The sequence below is a fragment of the Bos mutus genome, chromosome 5 (assembly GCF_027580195.1).
Source record: "Bos mutus isolate GX-2022 chromosome 5, NWIPB_WYAK_1.1, whole genome shotgun sequence".
In the NCBI taxonomy this organism is placed as follows: Eukaryota; Metazoa; Chordata; class Mammalia; order Artiodactyla; family Bovidae; genus Bos; species Bos mutus.
The window spans coordinates 42,360,128-42,383,189 of record NC_091621.1 but is presented as its reverse complement, the minus strand read 5'-3'; the positions used below and the strand labels follow the sequence as shown (position 1 = coordinate 42,383,189).

Below are 23,062 nucleotides of genomic sequence, written 5' to 3'. Positions count from 1 at the left end.
GGGCAGGGGTCTAGGACCAACGCTGCAGAAATGGTCCCGTGTGACCTGGAAAGCTGGGTTTTTCAATTTGACTTCGGTTGTGCTCCTCTTCCCACTACCCCAATCTGTGGACTGTCCGGGACCCCTTAAGTTTTATTGTGTCTCAGACAAGAGGCCATCTTTTCTTGGCAGATGGTGCCAAAAATGCCTCCTCCCTGCCCCCTCCACCTTCAGCTTCCCCAGCTCTGGGGCTATGAGCTCCTGAAGCTAGAGCCTTCCTTTCCACTTCAGGCTGAGGGGAAGTTGGGGGGTGTTTGCCTCTCACTTCCTCTGTAGACGGCACCTCACTTCCTGTCCCTGGGGCTAGAAGGAAGCTCAAGTTCTTGGCTTTGCTGTCCCTTCCTCTCTACCCGCCTTGCTTTCCTGGGAAGCCCACGGGGCCCATAGGAGGAGGGCAGCATCAAAGCCAAGGGTTTCTCCCTAACGGTCCTGCCGAGCTCCTCACCCACACATATCCCTACCCCACACAAGGGGACCTCTCAGCTGCAGTCCATTTCCAGGCGTGACCTCATCCTTCTCTTCTATGCCCTATGGGAAGAGAGGAGTCAGAGAGAGCTCACCCCATTTTACAGATAAGAGTAGGGGTGGTTCCAGGCTTCACCTAGGGGCATGCAGTATGCCTGAGCCGGATCAGAATCCAGGAAGCCTAGCTTGTATTTATGGGCATGGATGAGCAGGGCCTGTGGGTGAACAGAGCTGCGTCTCCCTGAGCTGAGCTGGCACCTTAGGCGGTCACCCATGGGCCCTGGCCAGATGGCACCCACTGAGTCAACACTAAAGCTGCCTGGCTGTGGAAGGCACTTGATTGGCCAGAGGCTGTTCCCTTTGAAGAAAGAAGCTAGGATATGGGGCTTGGGGGTGTGAGCACTAGGGGCCGGGCATGGGGGCTAGCAGAGTATATGCCTACCTCTTCAGGGCCTGCAGTGCAGCCTGAGCACCAACAGGCTGTGTGACCTTCCAGGCCCCTTTTTCTCGGATCTGAGAGCAGATCACCGAAGTTCCAGTTGTCAGCTCTTCTGTCATCTCCAGGAACCTCTCTGCCTTGGTTCCTCCTGGGGGACCCAGCATATGCCTCTGGTTACATCCAGGTTGTTGAAAAGATGCTGACTATCGTATTCGGTCTGGGAATAGGAGAGGAGTTAGTAACTAGCATGGACCAGGGGAGCAGGAAGCACTCACCTTCAAACGCCCTTCAGTCCAGCTGCACTGAGTCACTGTTTCCATGCACACCCAGAGATTTCTGCCTCCTGCTGCCTGGAATGACCCCCTTCCCTTTTTCTTGTACCCAAACCGTGTCTGTCTATAAAGGCTAAGTTCACTAGATGCCTCCAATTCTGAAAAACTGTTCCAGCTCCAACCTAATATTTCTTTCCTGATTTTTTTTAAAGTTCTACAAAGACTTTTCTTGTGGAACCTCCTTCATAGTACAGCTATCTACCTGCATGGCTTACATCCCCTACTAGTCTGAAAGCTCCAGGAAGTCTGAGAAGAGGGGACCCATCTCTAAATTGCCCCCCAGTACCCAGCATTGTACCTCCTAATCTGCAGAATGAGTAGATGAATCCCTTTTTCAGAGGGCATCGCTGAGACCTGGGCAAAGGTTGAGAGCTTGGTCATATCAGTGTTCAGGGCAAATCTGAAAATGCCCTCTCTCACTTTGCATGTGTTTTGTCATATGGGCCTTTCAGAAGCACTTGGGGGGCAGGGTCACTGGAGATCTTTAAACATGATGAATCCTCACCTGTCCCTTCTTTCTGGTCTTGAAAGGAGATCACCAAATTCAGGACCTCGGCGGCAGGAATTGGGGAGAACAGAAGTATCAGTATAAGCAGGGTCCCTCCTCAAGGAGCTCCCCTCTAACAGCACCCCTTCTCAGAGGAGTGCTGGAGAACAGGATGCATTGCTGTTTGAAATGCAGGACGAACTTGAAGATGAGAGATCAGTGGGGGCCTCGTCAGTCCAGGACAGCTTTTCAGAAGAATGTTGCTCTGGGGCCAGCCCAGGTCAGGGCTCCCAGGGCCGCGTTGAGTGCTTTCATCTGTCCCCAAAGCTAGGAGGTCATGGGAAGATTTGACGTGAAAGGGACACAATCAGATTTACAGTTTTAGAAAGAAGATTGCTCTGCTAGAAAAAGACTGTGGCAGGGAAAATGCAAGATAAGCCTGGGACATCTTCTGTACCAGAAAGTAAGCAAATGTTAAAAATACTGTCTTTGGGGGCTACGAGGGCTCTTTGTTGTGGACTGCAAGCTTCTCTAGCTGTGGCGCATGGGCTCGGTAGTTATGGTGCACAGGCTTAGCTCCCTGCAGCATCTTAGTTCCCTGACCAGGGATCCAACCTGCATTCCGTGCGTTGGAAGGCGGATTCTTAACCAGTGGACCTCCAGGAACGGCCCAGTTTTGTTTTTTTTTTAATGAAAGCATATTGAAAGGACACAGGAACCAACCTGAAAGAATGGCCAAAGCTGGCATTTAAGCAGTAAAAGTAAGTGGTGATGATAATATTAAGATTATAATCCAAAGAATAAAATATTGCATACTGTGAGTCCATACTGATACAAATATGTAATTAAGTAAATAAATGGGAGTGAAGAGACAGCTTTTCCTTACAGAAAACTTCTAATTAATAAATTATAAGGAATGAGAAAAATCAAAAGTTATCTTTAGAGCACAATAGTAATTGCTGCAGGCGAGTTCCACTGATGAATCCTAAAATCATTGGGTGAAAGTTTAAGCAGAAATAGGATTTTGCATGGTCACAAAGGGTTGTCCCCCCTAAATGTTTATTAACTACAAAAGAAAAATAGTCTTGTTATGATGCAAAGCCCACTGATAGATGCCACCTAACCAAGTGATCAAAGTTTAACATCGTTAGTAATAAGACTTCTCAGCGTCATGTATACATACCCCCTGATAGCATGTGCTGAGAAGGGCACATCACCTCTGTAATATTCTTTCCTAGAATCCATAACCCCAATCTCATTGAAGAAAACATGAAACCAACTCATATTAAGGAATATTTTCCAAAATACAGTTTCCTTCTGAAGTGTCAAGGTAATAAAAGACAAAGACTAAGGAACTGTCTTCTATCATAGGAGACTAAGGAGTCATGGTAATTAACCACAACGTGGGATCCTGTATTGCATCTTGGGATAGAATACCAGTGGAAAAGACATCAGTGGAAAAACTCATAAGATCCAAATAAAGTCTGTTTTGTTTTGTTTTTAAGTCTTATTTATTTCTTTAGGGCTTCCTAGGTGGTGCTAATGGTAAATAACCTGCCTGCCAGTGTAGGAGGCATAAGAGACTAGAGTTCAATCCCTGGGTCAAGAAGATCCTTTGGAGGAGGGCATGGCAACCCACTCTAGTTTCTTGCCTGGAGAGTCCCTGTGGACTGAGGAGCCTGGTGGGCTACAGTCTATAAGGTCACAAAGAGCCTGACACAACTGAAGAGACTTAGCACACACATTCGTTTTTGGCTATGGTGGGTCTTCCTTGCTTCACTCTGGTTTTCTCTAGTTGCCGCGAGCAGGTCTGTTCTTCGTTGCTGGCTCAGGCTTCTCACTGCAGTGGCTTCTCTTGTTGCAAAGCACAGGTTCTAGGGCTCGTGTCTTCAGTAGTTGTGTTTCACAGGCTCTAAAGCACCAGCTCAGCAGTTGTGGTGCACAGACTTAGTTCCTCTGAGGCATGTGGGACCTTCCCAGACCTAGGATCGAACCTGTGTCCTCTGCATTGGCAGAGAGCTTCCTTACCACTGAGCTACCAGGGGAACCCCCATTCCTTTTTTTTTAAAGTACACACATGTGCTCAGTCATCAAGTTGTGTCTGACTCTTTGTGACCCCATGGACTGTAGCCTGCCAGACTCCTCTGTCCATGGGATTTTCCAGGCAAGAGGACTAGAGTGGGTTGCCATTCCCTCTTCCAGGGGATCTTCCTGACCCAGGGATCAAACCCACATCTCCTGCATTGGCAGGCAGATTCTTTACCTCTCAGCCATCAGGAAAATGTTAACAAAGTATACACAACATATTCTCACAAATAAATAACAGAAGAGGTGGAAGATGGCTGCAAAGAGAGAAATGCGGTAGACGAGGGAACAGTTGTCCAGGAGGAAGTGGTTACCATCAAGGCAGTGAAAAGACAACCACAGAATAGGAGAAAATATTTGCAAATCATATATCTGATAAGGGGCCTGTGTTCAGAATATATAAAGAATTCTGACAACTCGATGGCAAAAAAGACACATACTGCAATTAAACAATAGGCAAAGGGTCTGAATAGGCTTGTCTCCATGGAAGACATGCAAATGGCCAATAAGCCCTTGAAAAGATGCTCAACATCATCAGTCAAAGAAACAGAAATCAAAACCATAATGAGGTATCACTTCACATTTACTAAGGTGACTTAGAATTAGGAAATCAGACAATAACGAGTGGTGAGGACATGGAGAAATTGCACATCCCATCACACTGTTGATGGGACTCTGAAATGATGCATCTACTTTGGGAAACAGGCTGGCAGTTCTTCAAAAATTTAAACTTAAAGTCACCATATGACCCAGCGGTCCCACTCCTAGGTGTATACCCATGAAAGCTTTCATCCATGTGAAACTAACAGCAGTGCTTAGAGCAGCTTTGTGCATAATAGCCAAACAGTGGAAATAGCTCAAATGTCCATTAGTGGCTGAATAGATAAATTGTGGCGTAGTCATACCATGGAATATTATTTGGCCATGAAGAGGAATGTAGTACTGATACATGCTTCAATAGGGATGAACCTTGAAAACATGCAGAGTGCAAGAAGCCAGTCACAGAAGTCCACCTGTTATATGATTCCCTTCATACGAAATGCCCAGAATGGGGAAGCTATAGAGACAGAAAATAGATGAGTGGTTTCCTAGGTTTGGGCATGAGGGGATGGTAACTAAGGGGTGATGAAAATGTTCTCAAATTGACTATGGTCATGATCTATATATATATCTGTGAATATGCTACAAACCCCTGAATTGTACGCTTTAAATGAGTGAGTTGTGTGTGAGTTGAACTATGTCTCTAAGCTTTAAAAAAAAAGTCCAGCAGGAAGTAACCACCAGAGGCACCTGAGAAAGCAGTGGGGACTGAAAAGTACTGTAGGATTTAGCCTTGTGGCAGTTACTGAAGTTGGACCAGGTTGAGGAAAGAATGAGAAGGAAGGATAGCTTTTTTTTTTTTTTTTTTTTAAAGAAGTTTGGCTGTGAAAGGCAAAAGAGGACAGTGTCTGGAGAAATGTCAAGGGGAAATCACTTTTAAGATGAAAGTACCTGAGAAGTTGTAAAGGTAGATGAGAAAGATCCGTTCTGGAAGTAGACCCTGAAGTTGGGGAGGGTCTGGGACAGGAAGTCCTGGCCTTGCTGGGGGAAAGAGCAGCCCCTCTGCTGTAACAGGAGGAGAGGAGGGACAGAGGAGGGGAGGGTGGTGGCAGGAGGTTTGAGGGGTTTTCCCTCTGATGGCCAGTCCTCTTCGGAAACAAGGGGAGATGGTAGACCAGAAGTATGAGGTGATTGGCAAAGGTGTGACATAGTTGTTGCCAAGAATGAGAGAGCAACTCTAAGCCTCAGTAAGAGGGCCAGCAGGACTGCCCATCTGGCTTAGATGGCCTTCCTTTAGTGAAGAGACAGTGAGAAATAATGTGAGACAAAGCCTGGGGACAGAGTATCCAGGCCTGTGTTTCCTTACTGGTAGCCTCTGGACTGGAAAGAGGCATTGACCTTGAATGCTAAAGTCAAGAGGCCCAGGGATCTAACTTCGCTGTCCAGTATAGTCGCCACCAGCTGCATATGGCTTTTTAAATTTAAAATTCAGCTTCTCCATTGGACTAGCCACATTTCAAATGTTCAGTAGCCATATGTGGCTGGTGGCTACCATGTTTATTAAACAGCACAGAATTAACATTTTCATCATCACTAAAGTTCTCCTGGATAACATTGTTCTAAGAAAAGTGATTCTTTTCAAACTATTGAGTCTAAGGACCCCTCTACACTCTTAAAAATTGAAGACCCCCCCCCAAAGAGCTTTGGTTCACATGGATTATACCTACTGACATTCACTGTCGTATAAATTAGAACTGAGAGTTTTGAATATTTAATTCATTTTAAGGTAACAATAACCCATGTTAACATTTTATGAAAAACAATTATCTATTTTCCAAAACAAAAAATAGTGAAAAGAATGACATTGTTCTTCATTTCTGTAAATCTGTCGTGTCTGACTTAATCAGAGGCAGCTGGATTCTCATATCTGCTTCTGAATTCAGTCTGTCATGCTACCACTTATCCTGTAGTCTCTGGAAAATGTCACTGCCTGCTCATGAGACAAAGAGAGTTAAAAAGACAAATCATGTCTTAGTGATATTGTGAAAATAGTTTTGACCCGGTGGATTCCTTGAAAGGGCCTCAGGATCCCTGGACCTCACTTTGAGAACCGCTGCTCTAGAAGAACCTCCACTTGGCATGAAAGAACTAATCCTTGAGAAATGGAGCGATCTGCCTAAAGTCACACAGCAAATAAATTGCACTGTTGGAACTATAAGCCAAACCATCTGGCCTGAGGCTTTTTCCAGTTCCCTTGGCCCGGCCAGGATGGGCCTGCTGGACTTTTGGGAGTGGGGCTAGGCGTCTTGGCTGCAGAGCCCCTGGCGTGTGGCCCTATAAATAAACCCATTGAGTCTGTCAGAGCCCCTTCTCTCCCTACCCCCAGCGGCTGCTTTTATTGTTGGGTGATGCAGTGAATGGGGAACAGAAAGGATCTGGGGAGGAGAGACAAAGGGTATCAACATCTATAAGCCTTTTGGGCTCATAACACCGCTACCCTTCCTCCTGCCCTGACTGACCTACAGTCGGTTTGAAAGAACCTCCACCATGGTCTGGAGGTTCTTGGAGTGCCTGTGAGGAGGAAGTTGGAGGAGGGGTGCAGTGGGCCCCTTCCCCATGGACACTTGCCCCTCAGAAGGGCTATTGTTGTCAACTGCCCCCTCCTGGGGCCAGTTGTCAGGAGGAGGGAAGGAAATTCTTGTCTGCCTCTGGCCCTGAGTGAGGGGGTGGGGGAGACCAGTGGGAATACTTGGGGCTGAGAGATGCTTTAGGCCAGAGGAAGGAGCCACTCTCAGACCAGGAATGCCCGGGGCCTCAGTCCTCGTTTTGTTTTTTTTTCCCCTACCCTCAGCCCAGGGCAGATCTTGTCTGGAAAGGAGTGTTGCTGTGGGTGAAGAAGTTGCTGTTTACAAGTAGACTCCTGGGTGTGACGGGGATTCCAGAAAGCAGCTGGGGGATGGGGGGGGAACAGAGGGGGAAACGCTTGGATTACACGGACAATTCTGTTAGTAAAGCCAACTCCATCTCTGCCTTCCCACAGCTGCCCACCCCTCCCCCAGCCCCGGCCCCTGGCTCTTTTTCCCTAGAGGACTCTAGGGGGAAACAGCTGGTCATTGAGGGGCTCATCAGGGCCCAGAGGCCTTGGCTAAGGGCCAGGGTGAGGGACTCTAGAGGACCGGCTCACTGCCATCTCTCTGGCCCCTTCCTCCCAAGCCTGGACTCTGATATTACAGAGGGGTCTTCTTGCCTGTGCTCTGGCTGGAGAGGGGTTGGGAGCTGCGGGCTCCCCCTCCTTGATCTGGCTGCCTGAAAGGTCAGGACAGTCTTTTTTGCGGGATTGCCCAACATGCCTGACCAGGCTGAAGAGATGAGCGACCACCCAGGTTCACTCAGTCATTGGGCTGCACCTGCCCCTTCCCTAGGTTACCCAGAGAAACCCCTGAGCAGCTGATCCCCCTTCGCTGTCTCCTCTGAAGGAGGGCCAGAGAGGCCCTCCTCTTCCTCTCCCTCCCTCCCCTCAGCACTGAGGTCACCTCCCTCTGAATCAGGCCTTTGTGGAGGGCGGGGTTGCCCGTTGGCAGTTCTGGCGGGAGAGCCTCCCCATTCAAGTTCAAGCTACCACCCACTGCAGCTCCATCCCTACCCAGCTGGGCCAGTGTCCTGTGTTCCAGACCCACATCGGACACCCGGGATATGTTGTGGGACCCCCCAGAGGAATGCTTGAAAGCAGGGCCATCCCGAAAAACCCAGGCCAGGGGTTTTCCTGGGCTCCAGGTGGGGCTGAGCACAGAAGCTGTGAGTAGCAGTTGTGGGGCCTGAGGGTGGACGAGGGTACTTGGCCCTGGGGAGGGGACCCCCTTGACCCTGCAGGGACAGCCACTGGGGAACTGACCTGGATTGATTGCTTTTTGGTTTTGTTTTTTTCCTCAAGAGATTTGGGTCAAAACCTCAGACTCTGAAGGGCCAAATTCCTAATTGGGCTCAGTTTGGGAGCTAGAGGTGGTATTATCGCTCTGGATCGTAATTTTCCCCAGAGGAGGCTAAAGATGCAAGAAGTTTTCAGTCTAGAGATCTTGAGCCCAGACTTACAGCACGCACCTCCCCAGCGCCAAGTTTAAATGCAGGCCTCTTCCGAGTGACTCAACAATCCGGGCTGACAGCTTCCTGCCTTCATCTTGTGGCCATGCAGACACACAGAAAGCCCAGCGTCCGGAGCTGGCCAGACCACTTGGGCCGAGGGCAGAGAACTTCTCCCCAAAGTGGGGCTGAGTCACAGCCCGCCTTCAGCCGACGTGTCTGGAGCCTCTCCCAGGCCCTGCTCGGACCCGGACGCTGACGCCCTTGACGAGCTGTTGCGCTCCGGTGGCTTGTCCCTTGGAGGGTCTCCCCAGGTCACAGTGGGACTCAGGCCGCCCTGCCTTGGGATTCCCGGGGGCTCAGATCCAAGGGTGGTAGTGGTTGGCTTGGTTGGCGTGTTGGGTCCCCACCCTCCTCAACACATACACAGGCCTCATGCCTGACCTGGATGCCTTTTCATTCATTCGCTTATTTATTTTAGCAAAAGATACCCTCCTAAACCACCTTCACCCTTAGTTTGGTTTCTGTGGTTGTGTGAAGAAAACAAAGACTGGAGGTTTCTACCACTTTATCTTTCCCTTTTGTGGCCTCCGGACACAGCCCTGTTCATCCCACTCCCCTCCTTCATCCTCCTGTTTTTTTCTCACCCTCCCAAGCACTCCCTTCCCTGCCCATGCCCCTTTATTTCTAGAGGTGTCCACTGGGAACGTAAGTGATGAGGAGGTCGAGGGGACGCTGGTGACCTGTGGGGACAGGCCTCTCCTAGAGCAGGGGGAGCCCCGGCCTGGCAAGAGGATGGTGGCCTGGGGATAAGTGACGCGGGGTGGGCTGGACCTGGTCCTCCGAGGCCTGTTTTGGTTTTAACCCCTGTTTGTGTATGTGGGAAGGAGGCTTTTTCCTGAATTTTTTTCATTTCTTTTGAGGTCTGTCCATTTCTAAATATAGCAAGTGTGATAATGTTATGAGCAAACAAAGTTATAACTCAATACATTTTTATGATGTTAAAATAACAAAGGACTTTAGATTGTGGTGGAGTGTCAAAAATAAGCATTGCACAGTTTTTCCTTTTTCTCTAGCTTTCAGAAGCCCCCTTCCCGTTGTTGTGCACATGCTTGTTTTTTCTCCCTCCCCACTCCACCCCCACCCAGAAAGAAGCCTTCTCCTCTTCTCTCCCTTTCTTTCTAGAGTATCAGGTGGAAGAGAGTGAGGGCTGGAGGGCTGCCAGGGAAGGGGTCGGAGAGGAGGAAGCCCCTATGGGCAGGGCAGAGGGGCAACACTTCAGATCTTCAGGAGCCCCTCCTTTAAAGACCCCCAGGGAGAGGGACCTGGGACTTAGGGTCTGCTTACAGGTGAAGTGCTAGAGTGAAAAGCCTTCATTTATCAGAGTCCATGCAAGACTCTCTACATACATTATCTCACTTCCTGCTCCAACAGCCCTGTGGACTAGGTATTCTTACCCCATGTTAGGGGTGAGGAAACTGGTTTTGCTGAGTCAGCTTCTAACCCAGGTCTGTCTGACTGCAAAGCTCCGGGAACGCTGAGACTAAGTGCACGGAGCACAGAGGACAAGGATGTACAAAGAGGCTGCACAGGAAGGGGGCCCAGGCCTGCCCACTGTGCTCTGTGAACCAGCCATATGGTGTGGGCAGCATCCTTTGTCTCTGGAGCTTGCTTCAGAGCAGGCTGGCACCTCCCCCCGTCACCCTTCTTACGAGGTCGAAAGGAGAATCAGATGTGATCTGCGACACGGGAACATGCCAGCGCGCAGGATACACTCCGAGGATGCAGGTGTAGCTTCCTTTGCCTCGGTTTCCTCATCTCAAATACGTGTCGATAATAGCACTTGACCCCCTCTGTGGTCGTGAGAATGAAAGAAGACGGCGTATGCTGGGTTGCTGTTCGTTCCCCTCTGGCTGAGAGCTGGGGCCATTTGCACTGGCTCTTTCCTCTGCCTGGAAAGCTTTTCCCATTCCGGGATTTCATCTGCCCATTCACGCAGGTAGGTCTCTGCCTCGCTGTCACCTTCAGCGCCTTCTCAGGACCTGATGTTGGTTCATTGGTTTATCTCTGGTATTACCTGCTGGTCCCAGTAGAATGGCAGCTTCATACGGGCAGGATTTTCTCTGGCTTGTTTATCCCTCTTGTCCAGGATGCCAGGCAGTAGGAAGCCAATAAATGCACGGCTGACCTTGTCTCCCTCTGTCTCCACAGGCAAGGTGACCATTCTGGCTGCGTGCGTGAGTGTGCCAGCCTGGGTGAGGAGGCAGAGACAGGTGAGGGGCTTTGGAACTTGGGTGTGCTTGTGGTGGGGACTGGAGGAGGGCTGGGTTGGGCAAGGCAGCCTCTGCCCCACAGGGGAGGGAGGAAAAAGCATTCAGATGCCTGGTAGGTGAGCTGCTGAGGGCTCCTCTTCCTTGGTCCAAAAGACCTAAGCCCCTTTTGTGGGAGCTTCAGAGGGTCAGGGAGGCAAGCAGTTGGTGTAGACTGGGGACCCCTACCCTTTTGCATTAGGATGGGTTTCCCATCTACTGGAAATTGCAACAGTATTTGTTCAGAGGAAGGAAAGGAGTACTTTGCTCTACCTGAAAAATTAAAACTCAAATGGAAGATGAAGACTAGTTGAGGAAAGCCAGTCACTATGGCAACAGTTTGGAGTAGGGTGGGAGCAGGGATCACATAATGTGATACAGGTCAGAAACCTGGCTCTGTTGTGTTCAGGCAATGAACAGACTAGTCTGTTCAGCCATCAGTTGGTCTCTTCCACACCAGGTATCACATAGGGTATATAGTCAATGAAATGAAGACAGTGTCCCTGCCCTCGCAGAGTTGACAGTCTGGGGGGACACTTACAGAGCCGAGCTGGAGGAGTACCTGACTCAGCCTTGGAGTGGGGGCCCTGGAAAATGAGTGAAAGTGAAAGTGAAGTCGCTCAGTCGTGTCCGACTCTTTGCAACCACATGGACTGTAGCCTACCAGGCTCCTCCATCTATGGGATTTTCCAGGCAAGAATACTAGAGTGGATTGCCATTTCCTTCTCCAGGGGATCTTCCCAACCCAGGGATCGAACCCCGTATTGCAGGCAGACAGACGCTTTACCATCTGAACTACCAGGGAAGCCACCAGGAAGGAGCTGGGAAAGTGGAAGGGGGATGGGTATCAAGAGACCCCTGCAGAGGGCCCAGCGCTCACAGAGGCTGGTCTGCTGGGGCCTTGCCCAGAGCACGGGGGCTTGGAGGCTTGCAGGCCACCTCCCGCTCTGCCAGGAAGATACAGAGTGTCAGTTTGAGACCAACCTCAGTGGAGAATTCAGGTTTCTTGGCTCCTGGCCAGTGTCTGTGTAATCTGTAAGAGGGCAAGGGCAGTCATAAGGGTTTATAAAAACAATGGTCTCTGTTCTTGAGATGGAAGGGCATGTCTATGTGTCTGTCCCATGAGCAGGAATCTGAGCCTCACCCCGAGTTGTTACAGTGTCCAAGGCACAGGGGTCACACGGATGCCAACTCCGGGAATACTGACAAGTTCTGTCTCTGTCCTCCTCCTCCTCCACTCACCTCCCTGTGCCCTGGAGTAGCCTGCTGGGGCTTCTCTCACTTATCCCCAGGGCCTGATGTCAGAGGCCATGGACCAGTCGGCCGGGAGCCCTGGAAACCTGAACCCAGGAGAAGGTGGTGATGGCAGCACGGAGCCGGGCACCTGCCAGGAACTCCTGCACCGGCTGCGGGAGCTGGAGGTGGGGCACGGGGCAGGCTGGCCAGAGCCCTGCAAGCTTGGGTGGTTTTGGAGGTGCAGGGCAACCTTCCTCTCAGCCTGCTTTTCCAGGCTGAAGCAGAGCTGAAACGTTTCTTTAGCAGAGCCGCTCTGAGACGCCCTTTCCTTACTCTTAGCTCTCCAGCCTTCATGCCAGCTCAGGACAAGAGGCGTGCACAAGGCTGGGGCTGTACTAACCCCCAGTTATCTCCCTTCTTTACCCAACTTTTGTGCCCTGGCTGTAGGAAAGGGGTGGCCACAGAGGCCACAGAAGGAAAAGTCTCAGGCATTGAGGGACCAGGGCACGGATCCATGAACTAGGCTACTTACCACGTTCCTAGACCCTGCCCTCCTCCCTCCAGCCTCCTCTGCCTTCTCCCCAGGGAAATAAGGGTAACGTTTAGCACCTCCCACCTTGGTCCTCCTGGCCACTGTATCTCCCCAGCCCCTCCAGCCTCATGGACTGAAGTCAGGGTAACAAAGTACCAGGCGTCTCAGCTCTGCCTTCTGGATGCCCTGGGTCTCTATGTGCTCGCCCCTGACAGAAGCACCCCAGAGCCAAGAGCTGGGGCAGGGAGAGAGCTACTGGACTCCTTGCCTCTCCTTTCCAAGAGGAACCTGCCCTGGGAAGAATGATTGCTTAGCCTCCCATTTACCTTCCTCCTCCTCCCTGCAGGCAGAGAACTCAGCACTCGCCCAAGCCAACGAAAATCAGCGGGAGACCTACGAGCGCTGTCTGGACGAGGTGGGTGGACTGATACCGCCTGTGGGAAGCATAGCTTGTCGGCTCCAGGCTCCAGGCAGAGACTCAGTCATCTGACAGCTTTTCCTCAGCTCTGCCTTTCTTTCCCCAGGTTGCCAACCACGTGGTGCAGGCACTGCTGAACCAAAAGGTAAAAGGCCACAGGAGACATTCATACCCCCTGACCTGAGCCCAGATGCCCTGGGAGGAGGCCCTGGGCACAGCAGGGGAGGTCCTTCCTGGGGACCCCTGAGCCTGCTCAGCTACGGGATCGAGGAAGGTGGAAATGGCCTCTTGGCTCTCCAGCAGAGTCCCCTTTCTCTATCTTGGACAATCCATACTCTTTGACCTGGAGCCGGGGCCACGCTAGGTAAGGCCGGGTCTCCAAGCGATAGTAACTTTGATTTGGGCTCGAATCCTTCCATTATCCAGGCCCCAGCTAGTTTCTCCAGATCATTATAGCCCTGATAGCAATGTTGATGTTGTGACCATAAAGTGACATCTAAATATTGACTCAAGTACTGGGGGTAATTTCTTGACATGTGGGCTACTCTGACCCCCAAGTCTTCCCCTGCCTTACCTGAGCCCTTCTTTGATGTGTGGTTTCTAAGAGGCAGAGGATTGGCTCCAGAGATGAGAAAGCTGCCAAAGGGAATGAAATTACTTCCGACCAGGAGTGGTAAACTTTAGAAAATTTACCATCCCCAGAAGATGCGAGAGCCATAAATATAGGCAGGCTCAGCTCCTTCATAGGAGGTTGCAACAGAAGCGCATGCCCAGCAGGAGTGCCCACTGCTCTGATGAAGCGACTGTGCTCATGCCACTCTCCCTCTCCCCACCACCTTGCCCTTCTTCCGCCTCCTGGGGGTGGCAGGACCTGCGAGAGGAGTGCATCAAGCTGAAGAAGAGGGTGTTTGACCTGGAAAGGCAGAACCAGATGCTGAGCGCCCTGTTTCAGCAGAAGCTCCAGCTGACAGCGGGCTCCCTCCCTCAGGTGGGCACACGTGATTCCCCCTCCTTCCTCACCTCTCAGCCTCAGACCTCCCAACCAGCCCTGTCGTCGTCATCACCTCAAAAGCAGGTTGTTAGCCACTGGCCTCCATTCTGGGCACTGTGGCCTTCCAGGGCAGGCCCACCTCGCCTGATAGATCTGAGCCTTAGGTGAAGGGAAGCTTCCTAAGACCCCTTACACTTGGCTGTCCCCTACCTCCCCAGTGCTGCCCACCCAGCCAGTTGGTGTCCCTTTTTGTTGACAGAGAAAGTCCTTGCTTCCTTTGCCCTGAGTAGAGAGATGGGTGGATGCTGAAAATGCAGTCATTTCAAGCTAGCTCCCACGAGGCCCCTTTGGCCACTGCCTTTCCTCTTCTTGGCCAGGGGCAGGGGTGGGGCCGGGTGTAAGGCACCCAGTGCTTGGTGTCATGGAGAGGTTAGGGAAGGCCCTTCACCCGGATGACTCTGCGCACGCCTGCTGCATCTGCCCACCCGCTAACCCAGTCTTGGCCACAGACACTCATCCCTGCTTCCAGCCCTGACACCTGCCTTATCCCGGGAGAAGCAAGAGGGTAGTGGTAGTGAACCCTGGGCTCAGTTAACATGTAACATGGGGTCCACTCTGTTTGGAAGCCCCAAGGATGTGGTGTGCCTGTGGGGAATCAGGAGCAGCTCCATGTACCCAAGGTTCACGGTGGGTTCTGAGGTCAGCCAGCACACCCCCAACCCACCCTGACTTGCCAGGAAGAGAAATACCTTATGTGTGTTTGTGTCTAAATTTATATGTCTGGGATACAAACCAGGTGGCCATTGGCCCCCCCGAAACCCTGAGCAGGATGCCCTCAGCTCCCTGGGAAGCCTGACCCCTGGCAGATGAAGCCTATGTCTCCCCAGGCCGGTGCAGACACGGGTGACTGAGCTGCAGTGACTCTGCAGCTTCCTTTGTCCTGTCCTGGCCCTGCCATGGGCTGACCTGGAGGCCAGATCACACCAGCCAAGCTCACCCTGTCCACACTCTTCTCAGTGACTGATGATAACAGGCGTAGATCATCCTGAAATCGTTTGTTTTTTAGTAAATGAATTCTGGGATTCGAGTTGGAGATTTTTTAATGAATTTTGGGGTTTGGGACCATAGATTTATCTTCCCCAAAAGTAACATGACATAATGGAAAGAGCACGAACCTTGGCCTCAGATAAACTTGGGTTGGGTCCCTAACTTAGCTAATTCTTAGCTGTGTGACCTTGGGTAGATTATTTAACCATACAAATCGTAGGTTTTTTTCCTTTATAAATGGGGATAAAAATACCTATATTGCAGGCTGTCATGAGGATGAAATGAGATAATATCTAGTGCTTGACCTGTAGTAGTCAATGATTAGCAGCTAGTTATCATTATTAATGTTATTTCTAAGTTGTGCTTTGCTAGGATGGAAGCTCCATTGAACGAATGTTAATTAAGCTCTTACTGTAAGCAGTGCCTTTGCCAACACACATGGAATTGGAGGGAGCTGGGGCTTTTGGACACGAAGGCAGGGCTGCAGAGGGTGACGGTGCTGACCAAAAGCCCAGGGAGGGGGAGAGGCCATCAGAGATGGGCTAAAGAGAGTGCCCTGAGGACGTGACTGCACCCTGATGATGGGAGATGTTTACTTTTTTATTCTAGTTTTGTTTTATTCTTATTTTTATTTTTTGACTGCACAGGGATTTTAGTTCCCTGACCAGGGGTTGAACCCACACCCTCAGCAGTGAAAGCAGAGTCCTAACCATGGACCACCAGGGAATTCCTGATGGACAGGAGATTTTAAAGAGTACAGAAGGGGTCTGGGAGAAGGGGTGCCCTGTGGGAGGAACAGAGCGGGGGATCCTAGGGAGCAGAGAGCTGTTCAGCCGGACTTGAGCAAAGGTTGTATACAGAGCAAGTGAGACAAAGCTGGGGATGGTGTCAGGGAAGAACCGGTAGATCTGGCTATAATGCCGACCGAAGAGTTCAGACATGTCAGTGGAGGCTGGCAGAGGAAGCTGTGAGCACAGAGGTGCTTTAGACAAAAAAGACTGGAAAGCCACGCGGTCAGGTGAGCGAGACTGAAATGCTGAGCAGCTTTCAGGCCAGAGATGTGAGGATGGTGTGCCAAAGGAGCCGCTGCAGATGGCTCGGCCGGAGGGGAGGCAGAGATACCACAAAGACAGGACTTAACAGCTGTGGAGTGCAAGAGACAGGGGAGAGTTGAAGCTGACTTGTGTCTCATCAAGGTGCCCAAGAGAAGAGGAATGAGAGACAAGTGATCTGTGATTAAATCCAACTTTGGTAATCCTCCGAGCAGAGGCCATTCAGGGGAGATGGAACTAGTAACTGCCACCATCTCTATTCCGGGACCCAGTAAACAACGCCGCTTCTGTTAGTCTGAGCCATTCCTGTGGAGGCTGGGCCACAGGTGGTCAGAAAAGAAATGGGCCCTGAGGCTCACCTTCTCTGTACTCAGGGAGGAGGCTCCACAGAAAAGCAGAGGATCTTGGAGGCTCGGCGGACAGCCAGGCTAGGCCTGCCACTGCCCTGTGGCCCCCGGGCACTCTCCTTTCTCCAGAGGCCCCTGCCCGGTCCCACCTCCCCACCCCGCCACCTGAGCTTGCATTTCTTCAGGCTACCTGTGCTGGGGTCTCCCAAGGTACCTCTGACCCAAGTGGTGAAAGCCTTACCTTGGGCCAGGAGACGTCACTGAAGGAGCAGGGAAGGATGTTCCGCTGCCCCTGGATGGGAAGCCGTAGCTCCCTGAGGGCACAGGGCCCTGGGCTGACAGCACCTGTGCTAACCTCGCCTCTCCCCTGTAGATCCCACTTGCCCCACTCCAGCCGCCTTCAGAGCCACCGGCCTCGCCCTCCCTGAGCTCCGCCGAGGGACCGGCCACCCCGCTGCCTCTGGGGCGCTGTGCTGGGCAGAGAGAGGTAGGAGGGCTGGGCTTCGTGGTCTGTGGCTCCGCTGGCACTGGGCTCGTCAGCTGGTGCTCCACGACTGTTTCCTAACAAGTCTCAGGGGAAGGACTGCTTCCGGGCACACAGATTCTCATCCAGGCTGGGTGTGAGCCCTCAGCTGTCAGCCTCGTACCAAGAAAAACAGATCCCTGCCCCTAACCGCTGGCCTTGTGAGTAAACATGTTTATACTGCAGTCAGACTCAACAGTTTACACTTCTGAGCTCTTCCTCTGAGCCAGGCACTGTGCCGGACACCTGGATCTCATTTATCTTTTTCCTTTTTGGTAATTTTTGGCATACATTTATAATCCTACACGTATTTATTTATCCAAGTCCAATTCATTCATTCTTTTGTTGATCTGGTTCCATTTATCTTATTTTATGAGATTTAAACACAATCACCATCTTATTTTACAGATGATACAGTGAAGCTTAGAGATTAAATGACTTGCTAAAAGTCTTATAACTAGTTAAGCAATAGACCTGGGTCTTGAACCCACACAGTCTGGCCCAGGAGCCCAGGTAGTTAACCACTGTACCAGACTGGACCAGGCCTGAGAAGGGGCCAGGGAGAAGCAGGAAAAGGCTCACAGCGAAGTCGTTGCGTCTGCTTCTCCACGGGGATCAGCTCAGTAGGACAGCTGTCTGACCTGAGAAGGCCTGGGCTTGCCTGTAGCGACTAACTGAGGACTTGGCCACATCATATCCCCTTCTTGAGTCTGTGTTCTTTCCAAAACCTGAAAAAATGGATGGGTCTCCCTCCCCTGGGGCAAATAGAGATATCAGGGGTATAGATGGTCAGCCTTCCTGACTCATAGTTGTAGGAAGTAGTGCTGGGATAACCAGGAAGGAAGGTAGGTGCCCCCTAAGTGTGCCGGGAAGGACAGCTGGGGTAACCAGAACTCAAACTCTTGAGGAAACTTTCCAGCACATTCCAGAAGCCATCAGTTCCTTTTGGGGACACAGACAAACCTGGCCAGCTCAGGTTATGCCAGCTCAGTTACGCCAGCTGACATGCTCAGTTATGCCAGCTCGGGTCCCAGGCCTGCTCATGGTTTCCTCCTCATGCCATTTCTCCCCCAAGGTGTGTTGGGAGCAGCAGCTGCGGTCAGGAGGCCCAGGACCCCCAGCCACCCCACCCCCAGCGCTGGATGCCCTCTCCCCATTCCTTCAAAAGAAAGCGCAGATCCTGGAGGTGCTGAGAGCCCTGGAAGAGACGGACCCCTTGCTTCTGTGCTCACCTGCTACCCCCTGGCAGCCTCCAGGCGAGGGTCCTGGCTCCCCAGAGCCCATCAATGGCGAGCTGTGTGGCCCGCCTCAGCCTGAACCCTCTCCCTGGGCCCCCTACCTGCTACTAGGTCCTGGCAGCCTGGGAGGCCTGCTGCACTGGGAGCGCTTCTTAGGGGGTCCAGGGGAGGAGGAGGGTGCTGGGCGGCCCTGGGGCCCTGGCAGGGGCTCCCCACAGGCCCAGGGCACTGGTTCTGGGCCGCCCTGTGCGCCAGGCAGTAGCTCCTCCTCCTCTTCTGATGAGGCCGGTGACCCCAATGAGGCCCCCAGCCCGGACACCCTGCTAGGGGCCCTGGCCCGCAAGCAGTTGAACCTGGGCCAGCTCCTTGAAGACACAGAGTCTTACCTACAGGCCTTTTTGGCCGGGGCTGCTTGCCCACTCAGTGGGGACCACCCGGGTCCCAGGCAGCCATCCTCCCCAGACCAGGGGCCCCCACAACTGTCCAAGTCCAAAGGCCTCCCCAAGTCAGCTTGGGTTGGGGGTACCCCAGAGGCCAACAGGCCAGGCTTTGGTGCTACCTCAGAGGGCCAGGGGTCCCTCCCCTTCCTCAGCATGTTCATGGGTGCAGGGGACACCCCCCTGGGCTCACGGCCTGGCCACCCCCACTCTTCATCTCAGGTGAAAAGCAAGCTCCAAATTGGCCCCCCTTCTCCTGGGGAAGCCCAAGGACCCCTTCTGCCCTCTCCAGCCAGAGGTCTCAAATTTCTAAAGCTGCCTCCAGCCTCAGAGAAGGTCCCCAGCCCAGGAGGTCCCCAGCTTAGCCCCCAGCTCCCCCGGAATTCCCGAATACCCTGTCGGAACAGTGGCTCAGACGGTAGCCCCTCCCCACTGCTGGCCCGCAGGGGTCTGGGCGGAGGAGAGCTGTCCCCAGAGGGGGCACAGGGCCTGCCCACCAGCCCTTCACCCTGCTCCATGACCCCTGACTCTGCACAGCTCAGACCTCCCCAGCCAGCCTTGTCCGCTACACTTTCCCCAGGACCCACAGTGTCTCCTTGCTACGAGAACATTCTGGACCTTTCCCGGAACACCTTTAGGGGGCCTTCCCCAGAGCCACCTCCATCTCCTCTGCAGGTGCCCACCTACCCACAACTAACTCTGGAGGTGCCACGGGTCCCTGAGGTCCTCAGAAGCCCTGGCATCCCCTCCAGCCCTTGCCACCCAGAATCCTGCCCCTATGAGGGCACCCAGGAGAAGAGTTCGGACAAGGCAGGCTCCGAGTCTCCCCATCCTGGCCGCAGGGGCCCAGGCAGCTCGTCCAAGAAGCCCAGCCAAGGGGCAGGACGGCGACCTGGGGATCCTGGCTACACGCCTCTGCGGGACAGACTGGCAGCCCTGGGAAAACTGAAGACTGGCCCTGAGGGGCCTCAGGGCCCAGAAAAGAATGGGGTGCCTGTCAAACCTGGCACTGAGAAGGCCCGGGTAGCAGGGAAGTCAGGGGAGAGCACTGGAGACACAGCACCCCCTGCTTCCAGGCCCCCTGAGCAGCCAGAAGCCAAGGGGGCCCTGCGAGGGGCAGTGGCCTTAGGCACAAGCAGCCTGAAGCAACAGGAATCTGGGCTCCTGGGGGACCCCGGGGCCCGAGTCTACTCTTCCCACTCCATGGGGGCCCGGGTGGACCTGGAGCCTGTCTCACCAAGGAGCTGCCTCACCAAAGTGGAGCTGGCCAAGAGCCGGCTGGCAGGGGCCCTGTGCCCCCAGGTACCCCGCACCCCTGCCAAAGTGCCAACCTCAGCCCCCAGCCTTGGCAAGCCCAATAAGAGCCCCCACAGCAGCCCAACCAAGCTGCCTTCAAAGTCACCCACCAAGGTGGTGCCCCGACCTGTGGTCCCACCAGCCACCAAGGAGCTCCCCAAACCTGACAAGGGGAAGGGCCCACCCTGGGCAGACTGTGGTGGCACCGTGGCCCAGCCCATGTCCCCAGCACCTGGCCCTGCGGACCCAGGCCCAGGCCCTGAGGGGCGGGCTCCACACTCGGCCATTGAGGAGAAGGTGATGAAGGGCATCGAGGAGAACATGCTGCGGCTCCAGGGCCAGGAGCGGGCCCCCGGCACCGAGGCCAAGCATCGGAACACCAGCAGCATCGCCAGCTGGTTTGGCCTTAAGAAGAGCAAGTTGCCAGCGTTAAACCGCCGCACAGAGACCACCAAGGGCAAAGAAGGGGCTGGGGGCTCCCCGCTCCGGAAGGAGGTCAAGGTGGAAGCCCGGAAGCTGGAGGCTGAGAGTCTCAACATCTCCAAGCTGATGGCTAAGGCGGAAGACCTGCGCCGGGCCCTGGAGGAGGAAAAGGCCTACCTGAGCAGCAGGGCCCGGCCTCGGCCCGGGGGCCCAGCACCAGGGACCAGTGCAGGCCTGGGGCAGGGGCAGGGCCAGCTGGTTGGCATGTACCAGGGTGCAGACACCTTCATGCAGCAGCTTCTCAACAGGTGAGAGCTGGGACTGGCTGGCAGAGGCTCAGTAGTTGGGGGCAGTTTGCTCTCCACAGGCACTCTGGGATTGGGGGCTGCCTTTCCTGGGAACAGGCTTTCCAGAGGTCAAAGAGTGTAGGAGGTCAGATGACATGGCACCAAATCTTCTGGGGGTTAATGGCCCTGCCCAGAGGAGGGGTCAGGACCTCAAACAAGGAGCTAGGGATTTGTGCCCCAGCTCCCTTCTTCCCTGGCTGTCTGACATTTGGCTTGCTGAGACTCGGTTTCTCCTTTGAGAAGAGTTACCAGTCAATGTTTCCCTGAATCGCCTCGAGTCAGGTGAGGCAGCCTGTCTGGGGTCCAGGGTAGTTAAGACTGCTAGTACCTAGCCATGGGCTAATGCAGGTCTTCTCCCTCCAGGGTTTTATATCCTGTAGAACAAGGAGGGCTCCATCCCTTTGCCTTTTGGTACTTGCCACAGACTCAGCAAAGGGAGATGTGGTTTAGAGAGGGGGTTGCTCTGTCTGGGCCAGGTAAGGCAGAATGTCTGCAGGAATCTGGCTGCAGGCAGAGTGTGCTTTGGACAGCAAGTACACGCAGGGCCAGCTAGAGTAGGCAGGGTGTGTTACATGTGGACCAAGGTGTGACCATGTTTGTTCCTACTGGGGGACATTATCAGAAAGGTCTGTAGGCTTGACCCTAGGTAGCTATGGAGATGTTCTCCCATCACTCCTGCCCCTGCTGGTCCTCTGGGGTTTCCCCTGGGGTCTCCCCTGGGGTCTTGGCCTATTCCTGGTGTCAGGAGAGTTGATGCAGAAAGCCAACAGGCATATGTCCTCTTCCCCAGGAGCAGGGGGCAGTAGGTACCTCTCTAGACCCAGCCCCACTGGAGGAAGTGAGGCCAGAATGTGTGGGTGGGCCTGGGGCTCCCTCACTTCCATGTGCACTGCCTGCCCCTAGGGTGGATGGCAAGGAACTGCCCCCCAAGAGCTGGCGGGAACCCAAACCTGAGTATGGCGATTTCCAGCCAGTGTCCTCTGACCCCAAGAACCCCTGGCCCGCCTGTGGGCCCCGAAATGGCCTGGTGGGCCCTCTCCAGGGCTGTGGAAAACCTGGGAAGGTAAGTTCCTGGGGTGGGGGCTGGGTGGAGGCCCTGGCTTTGTGGCCCTGCCAGGTCTCTGACCTGGAGGGCTACCCTTCCCTGGGGCCAGAAGGCTGCTGGATGTATTTCTGGTTTCCAAGGAGAATGGGGAGGGGAGAGGGCTTTCTGAGGGCTAGCAGGTTGCCAGGACTCTTAGATCCATACTCCAGGGGTCCTGATGGAGGGCATTGGCATGGAGGAAGAAGGGGCTCTGAAGTCTTCTGTACCCCATACAGCCAAGCATCGAGCCAGGGAGGCGAGAAGAGATGCCCTCCGAGGACAGTCTGGCGGAGCCAGTGACCACCTCACACTTCACAGGTCAGCAGGGTCAAGGGCCAAGGCTGGGACCTGCCCCTCACCTCTTGCTCACTTTATTCCTTCCTGTCACCACAGCAGGTGCCAAGCCCCAAAGGGCACTGGGACTACACAGGAATATCTCCCTGTCACTTAGGGTACCTGCCCTGTCCTCTTCCCCAAGACTAGGGGAGATGGGGCAGGGCAGGCAGGGACAACTGAGCCTGTAGAGCTAGAAGGGTGTCCAAGGGTGGAGCCTGGGCTGGGGCAGGAAGCCAGAAGAAGGCAGAGGGGCTGAGCCACCTGAGCCTCACATCACCTCCCTTCCCCTCCCCAGCCTGTGGCTCTTTGACTCGAACCCTGGACAGTGGCATTGGGACCTTCCCGCCCCCAGACCATGGCAGCAGTGGGACCCCCAGCAAGAATCTTCCGAAGACCAAGCCACCACGGCTGGAGCCCCCACCAGGGGTGCCCCCAGCTCGGCCCCCACCCCTTACCAAAGTCCCCCGCCGTGCCCACACACTGGAGCGTGAGGTGCCTGGCATAGAGGAGCTGCTGGTGAGCGGGAGGCACCCCAGCATGCCGGCCTTCCCTGCCCTGCTCACCGCTGCCCCAGGCCACCGGGGCCATCAGACCTGTCCAGACGGTGAGTGCCTGGGCAGGGGTAGGGTGGGTCTTTCTGGGAGCTCCGCCCACCACCCACCTTCCCCTTGTCCCCGGACAGATCCCTGCGAAGACCCAGGCCCACCCCCTCCAGTCCAGCTGGCCAAGAACTGGACCTTCCCCAATGCCAGGGCAGCCGGCGGTTCCTCTGACCCTTTCTTATGCCCACCCCGACAACTGGAGGGGCTGCCCAGGACCCCCATGGTGAGCATGGCGGAAGGGGAAAGGGAACAGCACTGGAGGGCAGCGGGGAATGACGAGGGGTGAGGTACCGCCCTGTCCGGGAGGAGGACTGAGCCGTCAGCCCTTTGGATGCCCGTCTGGACAGCCCAACCCCTGCCTTTTCACACCCGTCTTGGGG

At 53.8% G+C, this 23,062-nt stretch overlaps 1 protein-coding gene across 7 annotated transcripts in view; it reads left to right on the top strand.

The window, feature by feature from the left end:
• The window catches only part of NCKAP5L (NCK associated protein 5 like), a 51,456-nt gene that overhangs the window by 27,291 nt on the left and 1,103 nt on the right, over positions 1 to 23,062 (top strand). For 2 of the 7 annotated variants that reach the window (XM_070370737.1, XM_070370736.1), the window contains exons 2-12: positions 10,676 to 10,737; positions 12,036 to 12,194; positions 12,888 to 12,956; positions 13,066 to 13,104; positions 13,828 to 13,947; positions 16,770 to 16,883; positions 17,995 to 20,621; positions 21,564 to 21,723; positions 21,981 to 22,062; positions 22,376 to 22,684; positions 22,763 to 22,905. In XM_070370737.1, the coding sequence (XP_070226838.1) occupies positions 12,072 to 12,194; positions 12,888 to 12,956; positions 13,066 to 13,104; positions 13,828 to 13,947; positions 16,770 to 16,883; positions 17,995 to 20,621; positions 21,564 to 21,723; positions 21,981 to 22,062; positions 22,376 to 22,684; positions 22,763 to 22,905 (3,786 nt within the window). In that variant the 5' untranslated portion in view covers positions 10,676 to 10,737; positions 12,036 to 12,071. Of the gene's footprint in view, positions 1 to 7,957; positions 8,183 to 10,675; positions 10,738 to 12,035; positions 12,195 to 12,887; positions 12,957 to 13,065; positions 13,105 to 13,827; positions 13,948 to 16,769; positions 16,884 to 17,994; positions 20,622 to 21,563; positions 21,724 to 21,980; positions 22,063 to 22,375; positions 22,685 to 22,762; positions 22,906 to 23,062 lie in introns of those variants that run through there. The other 5 variants (XM_070370734.1, XM_070370735.1, XM_070370733.1 and 2 more) reach the window with 5 other exon arrangements.